This window comes from Mycteria americana, chromosome 17 (assembly GCF_035582795.1).
Source record: "Mycteria americana isolate JAX WOST 10 ecotype Jacksonville Zoo and Gardens chromosome 17, USCA_MyAme_1.0, whole genome shotgun sequence".
In the NCBI taxonomy this organism is placed as follows: domain Eukaryota; kingdom Metazoa; phylum Chordata; class Aves; order Ciconiiformes; family Ciconiidae; genus Mycteria; species Mycteria americana.
In genome coordinates, this window is record NC_134381.1 from 10,646,650 (window position 1) to 10,664,551 (window position 17,902).

Consider the following 17,902-nt stretch of genomic DNA (forward strand, 5'->3'; position numbering starts at 1 on the left):
TTCCCCGTGTGGATTTTAGCCCACTGAGGTGCGCATGTTTTATTTCCAGTGGCAGGGAGATCTGCCAGGAAAAAAATTCACCTTGTGCTGGACTCTGGCACTTGGAGGAGATCCTGAGCTGGTTGCAACACGCTGGCAGCTCTGGCCAGGCTGGGCAATGAGAGGCGTCCAGCTGGGGAGTTCGTGGCATCCTATTCCAGGTACCCCAGCATCCTACCCGGCACCCCAAATCGCCCAGACCCTCTGTTCCCACACAAGTACCCCAGGAAGAGCTGGATACTAATTTCATACGCCCGAAGTGCTGGGTACTGGTTTCACATCGTGCTTCTGCTAAATCCGGTCGCTGCCTGGCAGCGGTGCAATGGGTGCCGGCATTTGAGCTCAGTCCCTGCCCGGTGGCTCAGCCCGTGGTGCTGCTGCTGCTGTAGGAAAGACCAGAATTCATTCCTGTGGCAAGACTAGGGTTGTCTGCAAGAGAAACGGTCTTTGTGCTGAAAGCGCCCCGGGCTGCACCGCTCCCTCCCGCCCTGCCTCAACGGTGTCAGTACATTTCCATTGCTCTGTGGTGGCAACACCCATTTTTCTTCTCCAAGCACCTCCTGTGCTCAGCCCCACCGAGTGTCTGTGCAGGTGCTGGAGCCCATTTTCCCATGGAGAGCTGGAGAAGGGGACTGGAGACGTGCTCAGGAGCAGGGGAACGGGATCGCCTTCAAAGGTGACTGCAAAGAGAGGCGGTGGTACCGGCCGCCTGCTGTGAGCGGTGCGTGCTGTCGCAGGCAGAGGAACCAGCAGCCCCGGGAAGCTCGGGCTGCGGAGGTGCCGGGGGCTCCGGCATGGGCTGAGCTCAGCTTGGGGAATAGCCTGTGGTGCAGAACCTGAGCTGGTACTTAATTGCACTTGCGGACTTAGCCCAAAGGCCCTTTAGTACTGCTCAGTCCTGGGGCACTGGTACACCTTCTGCACCGTGCCGGCAGGTCTGGCAGCCTGGGAACGCCATGCTCGGCACGCTGCTCGCTGCCTGTGCACCGGAGGGAGCACGGGGACAGAGCACGGCTCCTGCTAACAGGGCCTGCACCGAGCAGGTGCCAAGTGATGCTTCAGAGCAAGAGAAATGCCCTTTTTGGAGGCGGGGATGGAGATCCCGATGGAGATCAGCATCCCTTTCCTCTCTGGGCCACATCTCGCCTCAACTCCCAAAGCCCCAGTCTCCCGCTGCTCCAGCTCTCACGGGCCACTGCGCCGTGGTAATTACTGCAGCTCTCTGGGGAAATGGGATCTTCATCTTTGCTGTAATTACCACTACACATCCACAGCAAAGCGATCAAAGGGAGCAGGGGAGGAGGGGAAGAGGAGATTGCCGTCTCAGGAGCAGGTCGCACCGGCGGTGCACGCAGCAGGCACGCTCAGGCACACGCTGGCCATAAGCACCTGACAGAGTCACGGCCCTGGAAAAACACGCACACACACAGAGCTCAGCACCATCACTTGAATCTAGCCCAGATGGGGCAAGTTACACTGCTGCTGGCTGGTGGCTCCCTGGGATGAGGGTTTCTGGCATGGGAGATACAGCAAACCCCTCCTCAGTCCCAGGTTGCCCATCAGGAGAAGCCCTTGGCTAACGGCTTTGCCTTCCCTGTTCAGTCCATCAATCTCCAGGTCAACCACCCAGCCCCTTCCACTAGCACAAAATCCATTAGAAACAATTTGATTTCCTTTATTTATACATGTCATTTGGGAAAAAGCAACTGGGGGAAAAAAAAAAAAAAAAAAAGTAATTCCAGTTTTACAGCCTTGGGCCTGGAGGAGCTGGAGTGCTGCAGGCAGACGAGATGCCGTTTCCAAGGCTGTGTCCTGTGCTTGGTACACTCTCATTTTACTCAGAGCCTCGCCTGGGGCGGATGGTGCGCTGTCTTGCAGAGACCATCAGGTGCAGGGGGATTTCCACCCCGGGCGTACAAATGCAAATGCAACAGTAAGATCTTGCAGCCTCACAGTTTTGCTGTCTCCTGTTTCTGGCACAGTCTGCCAGGAGAAAAAAATAAAAACCAGTGTTGGGGAGCACGGTGGGGTGTAAGCCCTAGCAGTAATCCTTGACTGATGGTGCATTGACTCTGCAAACACCCATCTCCAGACTCACTGACTGCCAGAGGAGCTCTGGCACTCAATGGGGCTGCTCGTGTGACGTTCCTCGTGCGGATAAGCATCGTGCCAAATCAGCCTTGTATCTTACGTGGATTTAAATAATTGGCTGAGTTTTTCAAGGCAGAGGTAGGACAAGCTCCGAGAAAGCAGACCTTTAAAAAGCACAGCCGAGAGAAGGGTTTCGCTGTGTTCGGCGCGGCAGGGCTGGGTGTCCCGAGGCACCAGGGGTGTTTCCTGCAGGGCTGGCAGGGGCTGCGTGGGCTGTGGGGCCTTGTCCTGGTTTCGGCTGGGATAGAGTTAATTTTCTTCCTAGTAGCTGCTGTAGTGCTGTGCTTTGGATTTTAGTATGAGAATAATATTGATAACACGCTGGTGTTTTGGCTGTCGCTAAGCGGTGTTTACACTGGTCAAGGACTTTTTTCAGCTCCCCGTGCTCTGCCAGGTGCCCAAGAAATGGGAGGGGGCACGGCCAGGACAGCTGATCCAAACTGGCCCAAGGGCTATTCCATACCATATGGCATCATGCCCAGTATAGAAACTGGGGGAGTTGGCCGGGGGGTAGCGATCGCTGCTCAGGGACTGGCTGGGCATCGGTCGGCGGGTGGTGAGCGGTTGTATAATTTTTTTTTTTAATTTTTTTTTCTTTTTCCCTCCCTTGGGTTTTGTTCCTCTCTCTCTCTTGTTGTTTTCCTTCTCATTACAAATCATTATTATTATTACTATTATTTTGTTCCAATTATTAAACTGTTCTTATCTCAACCCACGAGTTTTCTTACTTTTGCTCTTCCGACTCTCTCCCCCATCCCACCGGGGGGGAGTGAGCGAGCGGCTGCGTGGGGCTTGGCTGCCGGCTGGGGCTAAACCACGACAGCCCTGAAACCTGCAAAGTGCTCGAGTCCCTGACGAATGGGACCATAAATCCACAGCTGGCTGGAGCCAACATCCCAGCAGATAACGCACTTACTTTCTCAACAGTTATTTGTAGGTGAGTAAAGGTTGCAGGAAGGAAGGCTCCGATTATCTAATACACTTTTGCAATATGTTTCTCTCTTAATTGCGTGGTCCCAGAGTCAAACTCTCCCAGGCTCTTTCTCTTTCCAGTGACCAGCGGACGCTGTGCATGCAGAACCCCGGCACCGGGGCAGTTTAGCAATCTCAGGCTTCTGGTTTTTGTGCAGCCCTGTTGCTATGTAGCCCTGCTGGTAACTGCAATGCTCACATCCAAACCGCACCGAGCCGACAGCCCAGTTCCTCCCCAAGTGTTTACTCTGTTGTCACGAGAGCGCTGACGTGTTATTACTTACAAGCACTCGAAGGGAGTGTGGCCACGAGGCAGCGGGAGCCAACGCAGCAGCTGGAGGTCAGGCTGAAGCTCTGCCTGTGCAAGCGTGGGCTCGGCCGTGGGCTTCCCATGCCACCCACACGAGGAGCGGCAGGAGGCCTTCACCCCCCATGCACTGGTGCCCTTTTAGGCTGAATCAAGTGAGACGGAAACGGGATTCACCCACATCCTTTGCACAAACTGCTCTTAGCCACCATCCTTGCCTTGCCGAGCAGCCTGCAGCGGGCCCTGCTGTGCACAGCAGTAGATACAGCACAGCCCAGGCCAGATGTCTTCACTGTCTTTGCCAGACCAACACTTTGAGGAGAAGATTTCAGTGATGCCATCCTACTGGTGTCAGCCCTTAGGGCAGCCTCGCTTACCACAAAGATGGTCCGGGTTACCAGTCTATACCTCTGCCCACGTGGGAGCAAGCTATAGCAGCGTAACCACATCTGTATCGTGATGCTGGGCTGTTTTATGTGCCCTGAGCTGCACAGAGGTGAGACTCAGTGACACCAGGCTCCGAGATATCTCGCAAAGCCAGCTGCCAGTTGAGACAGGTAAAGAGGGGAGAGGATGGATCAACGGATGGATGGATGGATGGATGGATGGATGGATGGATGGATGGACTGACAGAGGTCTGGAAGAAGTTAGATCAGATGCATGGATCACCTTACCGTCCCCAGGTCCCTAGCAATCGAGGCTGCTTTGCACCACGCAGCAGCAGGGGTTGCTGTCTAGGAGCTTGAGCAACCCGGGGCTTCATGCTGCCCGCGTGATCAGCCCTAGCTGGGAGGGCTCACAAGCCACGCACATGCGTGCCTTGGCATGGCCAAGAACGAAGCTGGGCCGATTGCTTCCTCCTCCCCCTGCTTTTAATGTCACCAAACCCAGCTGCTGCTTTCAACACACGTCCCTTGGCAGGAGGCGAAGAGAAGCAGGCCGCCGGGCAGAGCTGCCAAAGACGTCGCGGGAAGTCAAGGGCAGACGTGCGGTGAGGCAGCGGGGAGCGAGACGCCGCTCTGCAGACAGACCCGGCCCTGCTTCGGCACAGCCTGCGCCTGCCGGGGGGTCCTCGCCGAGCACCCGCCCGCCCGGCCTCGAGCCTCCCGCTGCTCTACAACCTGCTCAGCCCTGCACAGCGATGCCAGGCGATGGACGTGTCTCTCCTTCCTTCCTACCCTGCTGAGTGCTTTCCCTCTCTTCCCTTCTCCACTCACCTTCTCCCCGCGTGTGTGGGAGACCTTCTCCCTGGCTCCATTTCTTTTCCAGTCAGAAGCAAGTCACCAAAAGTGAGGTCACATGTTGTTTCCAAGGGAAGCAATAAATTAAGATAAATAAAAGATTAAAGAACACAGCCAGGTTATTTTAAGACATGAGAAAACTAAGGCCAAGGGTAACGCTCTCGGCTTTACGGCTTTTCACGGACCCAGCCACAGAAATCCCACCATCAGCGATGCTGCACGGACCCTTCTGCTCACCATGCTTTGCTGTTAGCACTCTTTTACCTTTTCGAGGTAGTTTTTCAAGGTCTCCGCTGAGGGTGCTGGAAGGCCCTGGGTGCCACACGCACCCTCAACAGGCAGCGCCTGCCGCAGAGAATGTACTGCCTGCTCGGCGCTGGCCGGGTGCTCGTTCCTGCCAGTGTTTCTGGACCCCGCTCAGCCAGACTACGTGCAGGGTACACTTGCAACGCATCTGAATAATTCAGTCAGTAGTTTAAATATGCAAAACACGCAGCACAATCTAGTAAGCTGGTTTTTTTTAAAAAAAGAATTTGGAACTGCTTCATTCTGGCTGCTGAGGCTTTGGAGGGCAGGGAGGGGGTTGCCTTTGCCTCTGCCCAAAAACGGCCGCGTTTCAGGGGTGATGACGCGATCCCTGTTGCGTTACGCAGCGTGCTGAGGCTCACGGGCCCTCTTTCGTCAGGCAGTTTGTTATGATAATGTTGATGCACAGGCTGTCGTTATCTGGCAGCATAACCGCTTGCCTTATGAAATAACTCAGCGTGACAGCTCTGCTTGCTAGCAGGCAGGCCCATGTCTGGCTTCTAATCTGGCATCAGAAATCACTCCCCTTCCTGGAGCTACAGACTAATATTAAACGTTTCATTTGCATTACTCTAGATAATCTGTTGGAGAGCATGGGGAGAAGGGAATTACAGCCAAGCTCCTTTAGGAGCCCACACATGAAGCAACCGCGCAACTGCCATCTCCACCACGCCATATCTGCTAATACTGTTTGCCGTCGGCGCCGCGACCGTGCTGGAATTTGCATTTCAGTTTCCTAATGTCAGCCAGCGTTTGCGAGTCGAGCGGATCGGCTCGCACGATGCCCCTGTGACAGATCACCAGTGACTTTCCTCCTGTGTCAACAAAAGCGAAAGTCATGAGGATAATGCAGAATTGCCCTGGGCCAGCGTATGTTCAGCTGAAAAGGTCTCAGTGACTTCCCAGGCATATGCTGGCTGGCACGGCGCTGGAGCAAGGCTCTCTGAACAGCCTGTACGATGCGGGCTGGAGGGATTAATCTAATGCTGCATCGAGATGCTAATACAATAAGGGTTCTTTGTGGCATTAGCAGGAATCATGAGACCAGCTCTGAGATGTCATTGCCTGGCAGCCGTAGGGAGTGCTGGCCTTGAGCTCTCCAGCAGAGAAGGAGTTTGTCTCCTGCTTCAAGAGCTAAAGCTGCTGAGGGGCAGGGAAAATGCAGCGAGCCCCGCTCTGTTTTGGTGACAACTCATTTGGGAACAGCCCGCTACCTCTGTTGTGGAGCCTAGGGAGATCCAAGGGAACGAGGGTTATTTGCAGAGGGACAATCGCTTTTCCTTGAGTTTTCCAGGAGCTGCGAAGCTGCGAATACCAAGAGGATGCTCGGGACTGCAGCGCCAGCATCCCATCTTACCCCAGGGAAATCACCACCACCCACGGGACTGGGGTTTTGCTATAAAAAATGTTGCAAAACCTGCTGAGGCCAGTGAAACAGTTTGTGTCAGTTCCAGCACAAATGCTTTCATCTCTCTTGCCAGCTTCGCACCTACAAAGCTGTTGGGCCTGATCCTGACCTCGTCCCAGCGTCAGTGAGGAAAGCTCCCTCCGGCTCAGCACGTTTGTGCTGGTGGAAAACCAGCATCAAGCACCAGTGGACACCATGGGTGAGACAAGGGGCAGGGAGATGTGGCCAGTGGGAACCTGTCACGAATATTCACAACTCACCCATGCTGACCTCAGTCAGTTGCGAGTTTTCGTGACAGATGCGAAGACCCCACACCGTGCCAGGAGGGGCCCAAAGACCCCACATGGCACCACGAGGGGACCTGAAACCCCCACATAATGCCAAGAGGGCACCCAAAAGCCCCACACCATGCCATGAGGGGACCCAAAGCCCCCACATGGCACCACGAGGGACCCCCAAAGCCCTCATACGGCACTATGAGGGACCCCTGAAGCCCCCATATGGCACTATGAGGGACCCCCAAAGCCCCCACATGGCACCACGAGGGACCCCCAAAGCCCTCATACAGCACTATGAGGGACCCCTGAAGCCCCCATATGGCACCACGAGGGACCCCCGAAGCCCCCACATGGCACCACGAGGGACCCCCGAAGCCCCCATACGGCACTATGAGGGACCCCCAAAGCCCCCATACGGCACTATGAGGGACCCAAAGCCCCCATACGGCACCGTGAGGGGACCAAAAGCCCTCCTCACCACGCCATGAGGGGAGCCAGACTCCCATAGCACCGTGAGGGGACCCCACGCCCTCAGGGTCCCCATGAGAGACCCCCACGCTCCTCCCGCCGCGCCCGGGCGGGACCGTCCCGCCCCGGCTGAGGGGAGCGGCGGGGCGGCGGGAGGGCCGGGCCGGGCCGGGCCGCCCGCACCGCCCACATAAGGCGGGGGCAGCCCACGCCGCTCGGCGCGGCGGTAGCGGCGGCGTCTGGGCCGGTGTGTGCGGTCGGGCGGTGGCATGGAGCTGGGGTGGCTGCTGTGGGGCGCGGCGGTGCTGCTGCTGCTCCACGTCCTGATGGAGCTCAGCCCCGCCGTCAACTTCGTGCTGCGCATCGGCTTCTACTACCTGCTGTGCATCGTCTGCTCGGCGCTGACGGCGCCCGTCTGCCTCCTCGTCAACGGCGGCCGCACCGTCAAGAACATGAGGTGAGCGGGGGGTGCCCCGGGCGAGGCGGGGGTGAGCCAGCCCCGTGGAAACCGCGGGGCGGGCGCGATGGCGGGGCCGAGTGAAACACAAACTGGGGAGATCGGTTTCAGGCCCAGCCCCTGCGTGGGGGCCTCGGGGGGGATGGTGGTGGCCTCCTTTTACCTCAGGTCTGTGACAGCAGGCCCTCGGGTGCCCGCCCTGGTGGTGCCGAGGTTGCCTCTTGGCTCACGGGGAGTGCTGGGGGCTGCGGTGAGGGGCTGCTCCGGCCCATAGCTGTGCCCTCACCTTTGGAGAGCCCCATTTGGGGATGAACGCCCTTCAGTGGGGCCTGGAAGGTGTGAGGATGGTGGCAAGGGGCCATGCTCCAGGGCCCACGCAGGTTTTGGGGAAAGCTGTGCGACAGCACTGTTTGTTTGGGGGTTTTTGCCCCTCCAGAAGTGGCGGCTGTGTCAGGAGGCAGACTGCTGGCAGATGGAGTTTAATATGCTGTCCTCGGCCTGGTGCAAGGAGCATGGCGGCCATGCAGCTGCCTGGGGCACTTGTTGCTGTCAGGCCTTGCTGCATGTGTCCTGTGACAGGGCGCCTGGGGCAGTGACTGAGCTGCTGCTGGAGAAGAGCAGCTCCTCTACGTGCGAAGGCACATTTTAAGGGCAGAGCTGGCACTACTGCTGGCAGCACAGGAGAACTTGGGCTCCTTGCTTTGCTCTTCCATAGGCAGCTTTTTACCTATTCTAACCATCTGTGTCCAGGCCAAGTTATATGGGTGTGGGGGAAAGGGGAGCCCTGCTGCCTTAATACATCCTTTTGGATCAAAGGTTGGGCAGTGTCTCAGCTGGTGGAGCTGGACTTTGCTTTGCGGTGTGGCTCTCGCAGGCAGGGCTCAGGGCGGAGCGAGTGGGCGCAGGGCACTGACGTGCTGCCCTGTGGGCTCTGCCCTGCCCGCCTGAGCCCATGTTCTGTGATCCGCTCTGGTGCTGTGGCAATCTGCTCTGGGATCTCCAGCCTAGCTCTGCCTCCAGCTTTGGTTGTCTTGGCTCACTCAGGAGCAGCTTTCCAATGCGCAACCAGCTTTGCAGCTGGGAGAATTTATGATGTTAGTTATGGAGACACTCTCTTTTTCTTCCCCACCCCTAAAACTTTGTAAATCTCCTGTAAACTTAAAGGAACTCTTTGGGAACAAGAGCTCTTTGCACTGGACAACTCCTCATGTTGAAACTCAGAGCTGAATTTTGGCCAGAACCGCCCTTTTCCTGTAACTTAAGCCCATCGTTTCCATGTGCTGGCACTGGCTGATGATCCTGGTCATGTATCCCAGCCCCTGGGAGGTCTGTGGCTGAGGTGATCCAGTGAGCTCCTTATTTCTACAACATCCCAGCCTGCTTATTCTGGCTCGGGGAAGGAGGTGGAGCAGAGCATGTGCTGGTGGACAGACAGTGATAACAGCGTCGCTGCCTGGTGCAGAACACCCCGTCCTTGCTGTGCTCCTGGCTCCAGTGCCAAGCTGGTGTGACTTGGAAGAGGTTGCCCTCTGTGTCCGATAGAGCTGTTTATCTAGCGGCGAAACCTCTTGCAAGAGCTTCCAATCTGGTAAGCACACTTCATTAATCTCTGAAAATCAGAGGATCCTAAAAAGGCCTCTGTCACAGGCTGCGGAGCAGAGCACCTGAAGTCAGGGCTGCTGGTTTTCAGACCCAGGCTGATACGGATGCACTGAAAAAGCACATTTTTCATCTGGCAATAAGTGCATCAGATTTACAGCGCTCTGCAGCTGTGACTGCACCAAGTCAGGATCATTCATACCAGCAGAGAAGCTGCTTGCAGGGTTGGAGGGGAGTAGGACCCATCCGCTTAACCCTGTGGATGGCATGGCCAGCTCAGCAGGGTTGCCGGTCACCCAGTTCTTTGCTTGCTCTGGGCTCTGCCCCTTTGCCTCTTTCAGTGGCTGAGGCCACATCTTGTGCAAGGAAACACTGGCTCCTTGCTGGCAGGGGGAAGTTGGATGGTTGCTCTTGAGTAATGTGTAACCAGCCTCTCCCAGCAGCTACCGAGCAGTGTGACTTCCAGAGCAGTGACCTCTTCTTCGGTTGGCAGTCAGAAGGGAGGAGAAGTGGGATTTAGGTCAGTCTGGTGGCATGGCATCCACCATGACCTCACCGATTCGTGTCACCCTGCCTTCACTCACCTGCCCCCGTGTCTCTTCACCTGGACTGCACTCACATCACCTCGGTGCAGGCCCCTGGTGCTTGGGAGCTCTGCAGCCTGGGCACCTCCCCGTGTCCTTTCCCTGGGTGCGGCTCTAACCTTTGCAGCAAGTTTGAATGCTGGGGGACTGACAGCAGTGGTGTCACTCAGCTGTGTCTCCTGCGGGTGTTGGCCTTGCCTGAACTCATGTCCAAGTCAGTGCCTGTGTGGTGGGGTACCCCACAGAGAAATGAACCCCACTGTGGGTAGGAGCAAGCCAGGGAAAGTCACCTTGATGAAGGTGTGCGGTTGAAGAGCTGGAGGCAGGGGTGGGGATACTTTTGGAGAGCAGATGCTGGGTGCTGCTGCCAGCCAGGATGAGATGCTGGCTGGGTGCTCACCTCCCACCTCGGGTGATGGGTGCTTCCCAGGCTGATGGTGCTGTGCAACCCTCTGGCTGGACCCTGTGGTGGGGGAGAAGCTGACACTGCCCCTCGGTCTCCTCCTGCAGGGAGGAAAGCTCCATCTCCTGTCTGCCAGGGAGAAGGTGGGCCCTGAGACAGGGCATCCAGGTGCTTGTTGGCGGGCAGGTCAGCTCCTGAATCTGCTCTAGGGGAGAGCAGAGCAGAGCTGGTGGCTGCTCCTGGAGGCTTTGTTCATGTGCAAGCTCCTCTGCCTCCTGTCCTGGCGAATGGCTGCATCCCTGCCCAAAATAGCCCCTGTGTGCTGCCAGCTTCTGGCTGTGTCCTTTGGCCCAGTTGGAGGGTCCCCAGCTCCCACCTGTCTGGGGGCGGCGTAGATGGGCCCTGCTCCCATGGGCTGGCAGGGTCTCGGCCGGCGAGCCTGGGCTGGGTGTGCTCAGCAAGGGCATGGCAGCCTGCTCGATGCGTTGGCAGGGCTGAGTGGAGCTGCTGGTGTCTCCTGGCAGCTGGGCCCCCAGCTCTCAAACACAGGGGAAGAAAGCTGGGAGCTTTGTGGACAAACCTGTAGATCCACTGGGGAAGTGAACTGACAGGCAAAAGCTACTTGCTTGAAGATGGGTTTGCCGGGGGCACCTAGCCTCTGCCAGGCTGCATGGGGAGCATCCCGTTTGCTGCTTGCATCTTTGTCGTACAGGGAAGTGTTTCTCACCTTCATTCTCCTCCTTTCTTGGACTCCCCTGGGGTCGTGACACCCCGTGTTTGTTTGTATTGTTAAGCAGCATCTTCCAGCACTGCAAGGAGGAGAATTGGCAGAGCCTTCCTTGGGTGATGGGTATGCAGGCTAATACCCACACGCTGGGAGTGGCAGCTCCTAGTAGAACTGTTTGAACAACTTGTGGGCTCTGCTGGTTGCAGAAGGAAAACATAGGTAGCATCAGAGGAGACTACAGCCATGGCACAGGGGGAAACAAACAGCACTAAATGAGCAGGACTGGCAGCAGGAGGAGTGGTCCTTGATCCAGTGTTGAAACCAACGTCTCTCCCTCCTGGACTTTGGAGGGCTTCCAGTTTGCCCTCTGTTTGCAGGGCTCTTGCAGCTACGCTAGGCTGGACTTGCCTCTTCTGAAGAGCCCGTAGCGAGCCTGGGTGTGAGCTGATGCTGTCAGCTTGAAGGAAGCATGGGCCATCAAGTCTAGTTGTACTGGCCTCAAAGTTACAATTGGCTTCCCCCAGGCTTCCAGTAAAATTCCCACGCTGGGAGTGGATGGTGCTTAGCATGCAACCAAAGTGCTTTGAGCACGTGGGACCATGCAGACCAGACATCTGGGTGGACCACAGGGCAAATGAGACTGGAGGCTCCCTGTCACAGAGCTCTTCTTGTCTCCTTCTGCCCACCCTGGGTATAGCAGACCCTGTCACCTCCCTGCCCTGCTGCTGACTGTTCTTCTCTTCTGCAGAATCATCAAAACTGTGGTCAAGACCTTCAAGTATTTCTTTGGCCTGAGGTTTGAGGTGAAGGGACTGCAGAACTTTGAGGTGGAGGGCCCTGCTATCATTGTGTCCAACCACCAGAGCATCCTCGACATGATGGGTGAGGAGCTGGTGGGAGGGAGGGAGCAGTTCTCTTGCTCACCATCAGAGAAATTTTGCTCGCATCTCCTGGCCAAGCAGCCCCCTGCCCTGGCTGGTCTGTGCTACCGAGCCAACTAATCCAGCTTTCTCTGTCAGTGCTGGTTGCAGGAAGTGTCTTCTGCTCACTCTGAGCAATCACACCCCTGTGCAGCACCCCAGGTACTGCTCAGCTTCAGGTGCTTCTCAGCTCCCTTTTACATCCCTGCCTCGCTGATAGCCTTGGCTGGCCTAGCACCTGCGTCAGTGTACGCGTTAGTGTACCCGTCAGTGTACCAGGCAGGCAGGCATGGGGGGCGGCTTCGCTGGGCACTGCAGGGCTGAGGAGTAAGCTGCCTCCTGAGAGGTCTTTCTATGACCTGCAGCCACCCTGCCCCTGTAATTCTGCTGCGTGCTGAGTCTCCATCTGCTCTGTTGATGGCAGCAGAAGCCAGCAGAGAAACAAGGCACTGGCTTGTCCCCTCCCCACCTCGGATTGTGTCTCTTGTCCTATCCAAGTGCAGGATGGGGGGGTGGCAGCTGCTGGTTCTCACCCTCTGCCATCACGTTAGGGCTGATGGAGGTCCTGCCCGACGACTGTGTCCAGGTGGGCAAGAAAGAGCTGATGTACGCCGGCACTGTGGGGCTCATCATCTACCTTGGCGGTGTCATCTTCATCAACAGGAAGAGCACCACCAGCGCCAAGATGGTGATGGCAGAGGTGGCCAAGACTATGGCAACTGACAATGTGAGTGTGACTGTGGTGCTTGGCAGGGTGGCATGTGCCTGGGTATCCTGGGGTGGCATGGGGGGATGTGGCACTCCTGATGCTGGCTTGCTTGAAGTTACAGCCACCTGCAGCTCCTGGCAAGGCTGGCTGGTGGCTTGGCCAGCAGGAAGGGAGCACTGCAAGTGGATTGCTGGAGCAGAACCTTATCTCCCCATGTACAGGTGAAGGTGTGGGTGTACCCAGAAGGCACGAGGAACTGCACAGGGGATTTGTTGCCATTCAAGAAAGGAGCATTTCACCTTGCTGTCCAGGCACAGGTAACAGCGCTTTGCCCCTGCACGGGGACCCTGAATGCTTTCGCAGTGGCATTGCAGACTGGTCATGCAGTGGTATGGTTTATTTGCTCTCAAGTGAGCCGTGTTCCCAGGTCACAGCTGAGCTCCTCAGCTAAACCACCATTAGGTGTCGTAAGTGCTGCCCAGCAGGAGCCGAGAGCCTTTGGCATCCCCTGCAGGAGTGACTTGACCCCTGTGGACGGGGGGCTGCAGACAGTGGAGAAGCTGCCTTGTCCTCTCTCCTGACTGCCCCAGCACTGCAGTCCCAGTGTCCCATCTGGAGGGCACAGCATGGGGGACAGGCAGACTTGACCCCCTCTAAGCTTTGCAGGCAGCTGCCTGGCAGCGTGGCGGTGCAGTGTCTGTGCCCTGCTCCTACGAGCATGGCTGCAGCACAGAGCTTGCTTCTGGCAGGGAGCCCAGTGGGTGCTGCACTTCGTGAGTTTGCCTGGGGAATCCCAAAGCTGTTGATGCATTTCTCAATCCCCCAGCTTGCAATAGTGTAGTGTTGATTCAGGATTGTTAATGCTGGTGCTTTAGAGCAACATCTGGGCTTGCTCTGTGTGGAAATAGCTGCTCCCTCTCAGACAGCCATATGGCACTTCTTGATATGTCTTAAATGCCTTCTCTCTCCAAAATGTCAAGATCCATGAGCAGTTAGAGGGGGAGCAGACAAACAGCTCCTTGGCTTTGGACAGCTAGAGCTGTTGGTGCTCCTGAAGGAGCAGTGGTGCTTGCCTGGGCAGAGCTCTGGGGCAGTGTGCCAGGGACACTGAAGACCTGGCTGTGCTGCCTGTGCCCAGGCAGTTGCTGGAACCTGAGCCACCCTGCTTGGCTCTGGAGAGGCGGCTGGGAGGAGATGGGTGCCTTGCCTTCCCATGCATGCTCTGTCTCACCTCTCAGGACTGGGATGACTTGAGGCCTGAGGGGAAACTGCTTTCCCTAAAAGCACTTACAGCAGGGATCCTGGAGAAGGGAGTAGGTGCCAGGTCTCTTGCTGGGTTCGATTGGCCAAGTCCAGGGTGTAGCCTGCATTTTACCATCCTCATTCCTGCCAGGGTGATGCAACCGAGGCAGGGTCTGGTGGCTGCTAGAAGGAAAGGACGACAGTGGAAATAATACTCACCTCTGCTAACACTCCCCATGAGTCACCGGCTGTAGATTTGTCTCTGTGTTATCACCACTGAAACAATGACTCTGTGCCGGCCCTCCTGGCTGTGTCTCTGCCTGTCTGAAGCTTCCCTGGAAGCAATTGATTGCAATTGGTGACTCCTTTTCTTAGAAGCTGAAAGCAGACCAGCTGGCCTGTCCCAAACGTGTGCTTGTACAGCACAGCAAGGCCTGTCAAAACAGGCATCCTCCAATGTTTGTAGGTCAGAAAATACCTGAGTTTTGCAGCCTGGCTTGGGATGAGGAGCCCTGAGAGCCAGTGCTGACCTGATGCTGAAGTGTAACTTGGCCCTAGAGCCATGAATGTCCCTGTGCCTTGAGTTGCTGGGGAGTGGTTTCAATCCCATTTGACTCCTGACTGTCCCAGCCTTTGGAAGTGGGTCTTGCTTGTGGGGCTGTGTGCCCTGTATGGCTGAGAGCCAGGCCAGGTCAGCTCTGCTGCCTGGGATTTGCTGCTTATCTCTGGCCTGCCCTTGCTGCAGTGCGAGTAACTCCTCTTTTTCCTCTTCTTCCCCAAGGTCCCAGTGATCCCCGTGGTGTATTCCTCCTTCACCACCTTCTATAACCCAAAGAAGAATCTGTTTACATCAGGTACCAAAGAGCCTGAGGGCCTTTACAGTCACTTGGAGACAGGGTTGATGCCATACCCATGTGGAGATCTCGTTCACAAGGGTGTGGGAGGGAAGCGGAGCTGGGGTGAACAGGAGTCGTCCCTCTGGGGTACATGTGGAGGCAGTTCAAAGCACTTGGCACCAGAGCCTGGGTTGGGTTAACTTGGGAGAGAATGTGATTAAATACAATGAGGAATGTTTTCATTAAAAATTGGACGCCACTTCTCCCTCCTAACTGGCACAGCCCGTCATTTGATGGGGGCTTGGGGAAAGAAGCAAGCGTGCTCTGCCTCCTGACCTTTCAAAGCAGGGACCCCTCTGCAAGCAAACCAAGGAAGCTGGTTGTATCAAAGCTCTGAAGTCTGTCAGTACAAGTGCTGGGCAGAAAGTTGGCTTTCAGTCAACTTGGAGCAGTACCTCTCATTTTTGGGAGGAAGCCATGCTTGCCATGCTCCCTGCATTGATGGCTAGGAGGGTTGGACAGAAGCAGATGGAGGGAGCACCTGTGCCTGGCATGGCCCTGGAGCTGTGGGGGTCCATGGCCCTGGGCTCCCTCTGGTCTCTTGGCCAGCAGGCGGGGGCAGAGCAGTGACACCGGCCTTGGAAAGGGGCAAGCTCTGGCTGCGGTGTCAGTTTGGGGCACAAGCGGAATACTCTGCTTGGTGCAGCTGTTAGAGGGCAGGGTCTCATCCCCAGAGCAATCTCTTAACTGAGACCAGTGCAGCCTCTGCCTGTGCTCCAGGGATGGATGCCTGAAGCCCTGTGAGGGGATGAGGGCTGTGCTGGGGCTGTCCAGGGTGGGGGGAGCAGGGGTCCTGGGAGGGCAGAGAACAGTGCTCCTCTGGTGTGTGGGTTTCTCATAGGCTCTTGTCTTGTTCCCAGGCAAAATCAAGGTTGAGGTCCTGCCTCCAATAGAGACCAAAGGCCTGACATCAGATGATGTCTCTGACCTGACTGACAGATGCTTCCGCACCATGAGGGAGACCCTGTTCAGGCTGTCGGGCAGTCCAAGTGAGGCGAAGGACTCGTCCTAGATGCTTCTCCAATGGTGTCACCGTGTGGTGGTGGCTGAAGGGACCTGTCTGTTGCCAAACACTGAAGGAACTTCTCTTCCTCTGCAGTGACTTCTAACTCTGGGAACACCATGGACTGGCACACATGGGGTATCGAGCCAGCACTGAGGTTCCCCGTTGAGTGGATTTCTCTTATGGGTTCATTATCTTGCAATGAAACATCTCCTTTTTCTGAATTTCTCAGGCATCAAACTTGTGCTACCAAAGGGCTCAATGACCAGAGAGGTGAGTTCCCCCAGCTCAGGCAGCTGGCGTGGGGCAACAACGCAAGCCTGGTTGGAGACTGGGCTCTGCCTCACGTGAGTGTCCCTGTACCTGTGTTCCTGCAGGCTCAGCTAGTGCTGGCCTGGCCCTGTGCTGTCCCAGATGGAAACCAACCAGGCAGCTCTCTCTATCTGCGCAACCTTGATGCTGCTCAAACAGGGCTGAGAATCGGGTGAAAATCCAGACTCTGGCTCTTCAGCAGCACTGGGAGTGTGGCATCCTCCCTGGGCAGCCCGGAGCACTGCCATCTGGCACGGTGGAGCTCACGGGCGGTCTCTGGGGCAGGGCCTCTCTCCTTGAGAGATGCCCTTGGGTCACAGCAGCATCTTGTGCTGGGGCTTTGTGTTGCCTGGGCATTCCCGAGCCAAGTCTTTCACTTCTGAAGAAAGCACCTCAGCTGGGCTGCAAAGGGGAATGTGTGGGGCCAGTCAGCCTTATAGTGTCTCTTTGGGCTCGCTTGCCTTGTCTGAACAAGTGCCCTTGCTCATTGAGGGGTGCAGCAGTGAAGAGGGAAGCTGCAGTCTGACCAAGCCAGTGTATATGGTCCGGGCAGAGTTTAGCTGAATGCTGTCCAGCCTTGCCAGTCTAGTCACCTTCTGAATGAAACCCCACGCTTTTTTCTACCATTCAGAGCCACCAGCTTGATTTTAAAAACTGCACAGATCTGTTGGAGTCCTGGGCAAACCTGTCCTCATGTGTGACTTGTTCGTGGCCCACCTCTGGATGCCATGTGTGACATGCACCTGGGTCGGCTCAGAGCTTCCTTGGTGCTGGGAAACTGCGCTGCCAGCTCCCTGCCATGGTTTGACCTTGTCACAGTAGTGCCTGCGGATGCGAAGGGCTCTGTCATGCTTGTTTTGCCACTTGTCATGGTCAGCAGTGGCCGAAAGATGGTGCCTGTCCCACGTGTCTTTGTGCAGATCTCGGTGGAGCTGCTGCTCTGCAAGGCGTGTAAAACTCTGCAGAGCCACAGGGCGGGTGAGCTGCAACTGTAACGGGGCTCAGAAGGCTTCAGCTCTCCCTTTGGAGGAAATGGGCTCCTTCCCCCGTTCAGTTAACGGGCTTTCCCCTGTGCTTTGGGGTGCCGGACCAGCCGGGCTCCTGGATCCCTCACTGGGAGCCACAGAAGCGTTTATCTCTGGGAGGAGCAAGGCTGGGTCAGGCCCGTGGTTCCAGGGGGTAACCTTCACCACTAACTCGGGTTCAGGGAGGCTTTAGCTCTCCTGTTCATGGCACAGGGTGTATAACCTTGAGATAAGCTGCCTGGGGCTGCTCGGGTAACCGCCACAGCCAGCTTTTGCAGCCTTTCTGGGGCTGCATTGGTGGAATTGCAGTCATGGGGCATTTTGGGGTTAAAGCCTCAACTGGGAAAGGCAGGGAGTTCCTGTAGAGCCAGTGGTCCCCAAGGGAGGGAGCCCTTGGGCTGAGCTGGTGCTGGCAGGGGCCGGGGGCTTTATTGGAGGGGCCTTACAGTACAGACTCAGGGGTCAGACCCACCGTGGGACAGGTTGGGGTGGGAGGATGGGAACTGAACCAGCACTTTAAGAGTGGCAGATAAAGGGCTGTCATGGAGGTTAAACCCAGGAGGGTCCCGGGAGGGCTCCTGGGGTGGATGACCACCTCCATGGAGTGACTCCTGCAGCATCCTTCCCTGAGAGGAGCGAGCGGTGCCTCTGTGTGCAGTTATCTGCTGTTCACTTTTAATTGGGTTGAGAATAATGTTATGTGCTTTAAAAAAAAGAAAAAGTACACCTTTGATTATTTAAATAAAGGAGACTCCTGGTCTTGTGTGGGAGCTGAGGGAGGAGGGCTGCTGCGGGAGGAGGAAGGGTGCTGACCCTTCAGCTCTTGCAGGGGGTGGGTTGGGTGATTGAGGGGGA

At 56.5% G+C, this 17,902-nt stretch overlaps 1 protein-coding gene and 1 long non-coding RNA gene across 2 annotated transcripts; one reads left to right on the forward strand and one right to left on the reverse strand.

Annotated features, from left to right (window-relative positions):
- Positions 1-1,786: 1,786 nt before the first annotated feature.
- Positions 1,787-5,131, reverse strand: LOC142418178 (uncharacterized). Its single transcript, XR_012778217.1, has 3 exons — positions 4,975-5,131; positions 4,687-4,729; positions 1,787-2,022 (listed from the first exon to the last, which is right to left on the reverse strand). It is a non-coding gene; the product is annotated as an uncharacterized LOC142418178 (long non-coding RNA).
- Positions 5,132-7,357: 2,226 nt separating this feature from the next.
- Positions 7,358-17,778, forward strand: AGPAT2 (1-acylglycerol-3-phosphate O-acyltransferase 2). Its single transcript, XM_075519761.1, has 6 exons — positions 7,358-7,627; positions 11,689-11,822; positions 12,412-12,587; positions 12,791-12,886; positions 14,593-14,665; positions 15,568-17,778. The coding sequence occupies exons 1-6, from the start codon at positions 7,440-7,442 to the stop codon at positions 15,717-15,719; spliced, it is 819 nt and encodes a 272-aa protein (XP_075375876.1). The 5' UTR covers positions 7,358-7,439; the 3' UTR covers positions 15,720-17,778.
- The last annotated feature ends 124 nt before the right edge of the window (positions 17,779-17,902 follow it).

What these genes read in the sequence shown, in the direction of transcription:
- AGPAT2 (XM_075519761.1), top strand. Translation starts at nt 7,440, where the DNA reads ATGGAGCTGGGGTGGCTGCTGTGGGGCGCGGCGGTGCTGCTGCTGCTC. An exon ending in AGACTATGGCAACTGACAAT is followed by an intron (nt 12,588 to 12,790) that starts GTGAGTGTGACT and finishes CCCCATGTACAG; the next exon opens with GTGAAGGTGTGGGTGTACCC. An exon ending in ACCTTGCTGTCCAGGCACAG is followed by an intron (nt 12,887 to 14,592) that starts GTAACAGCGCTT and finishes TTCTTCCCCAAG; the next exon opens with GTCCCAGTGATCCCCGTGGT.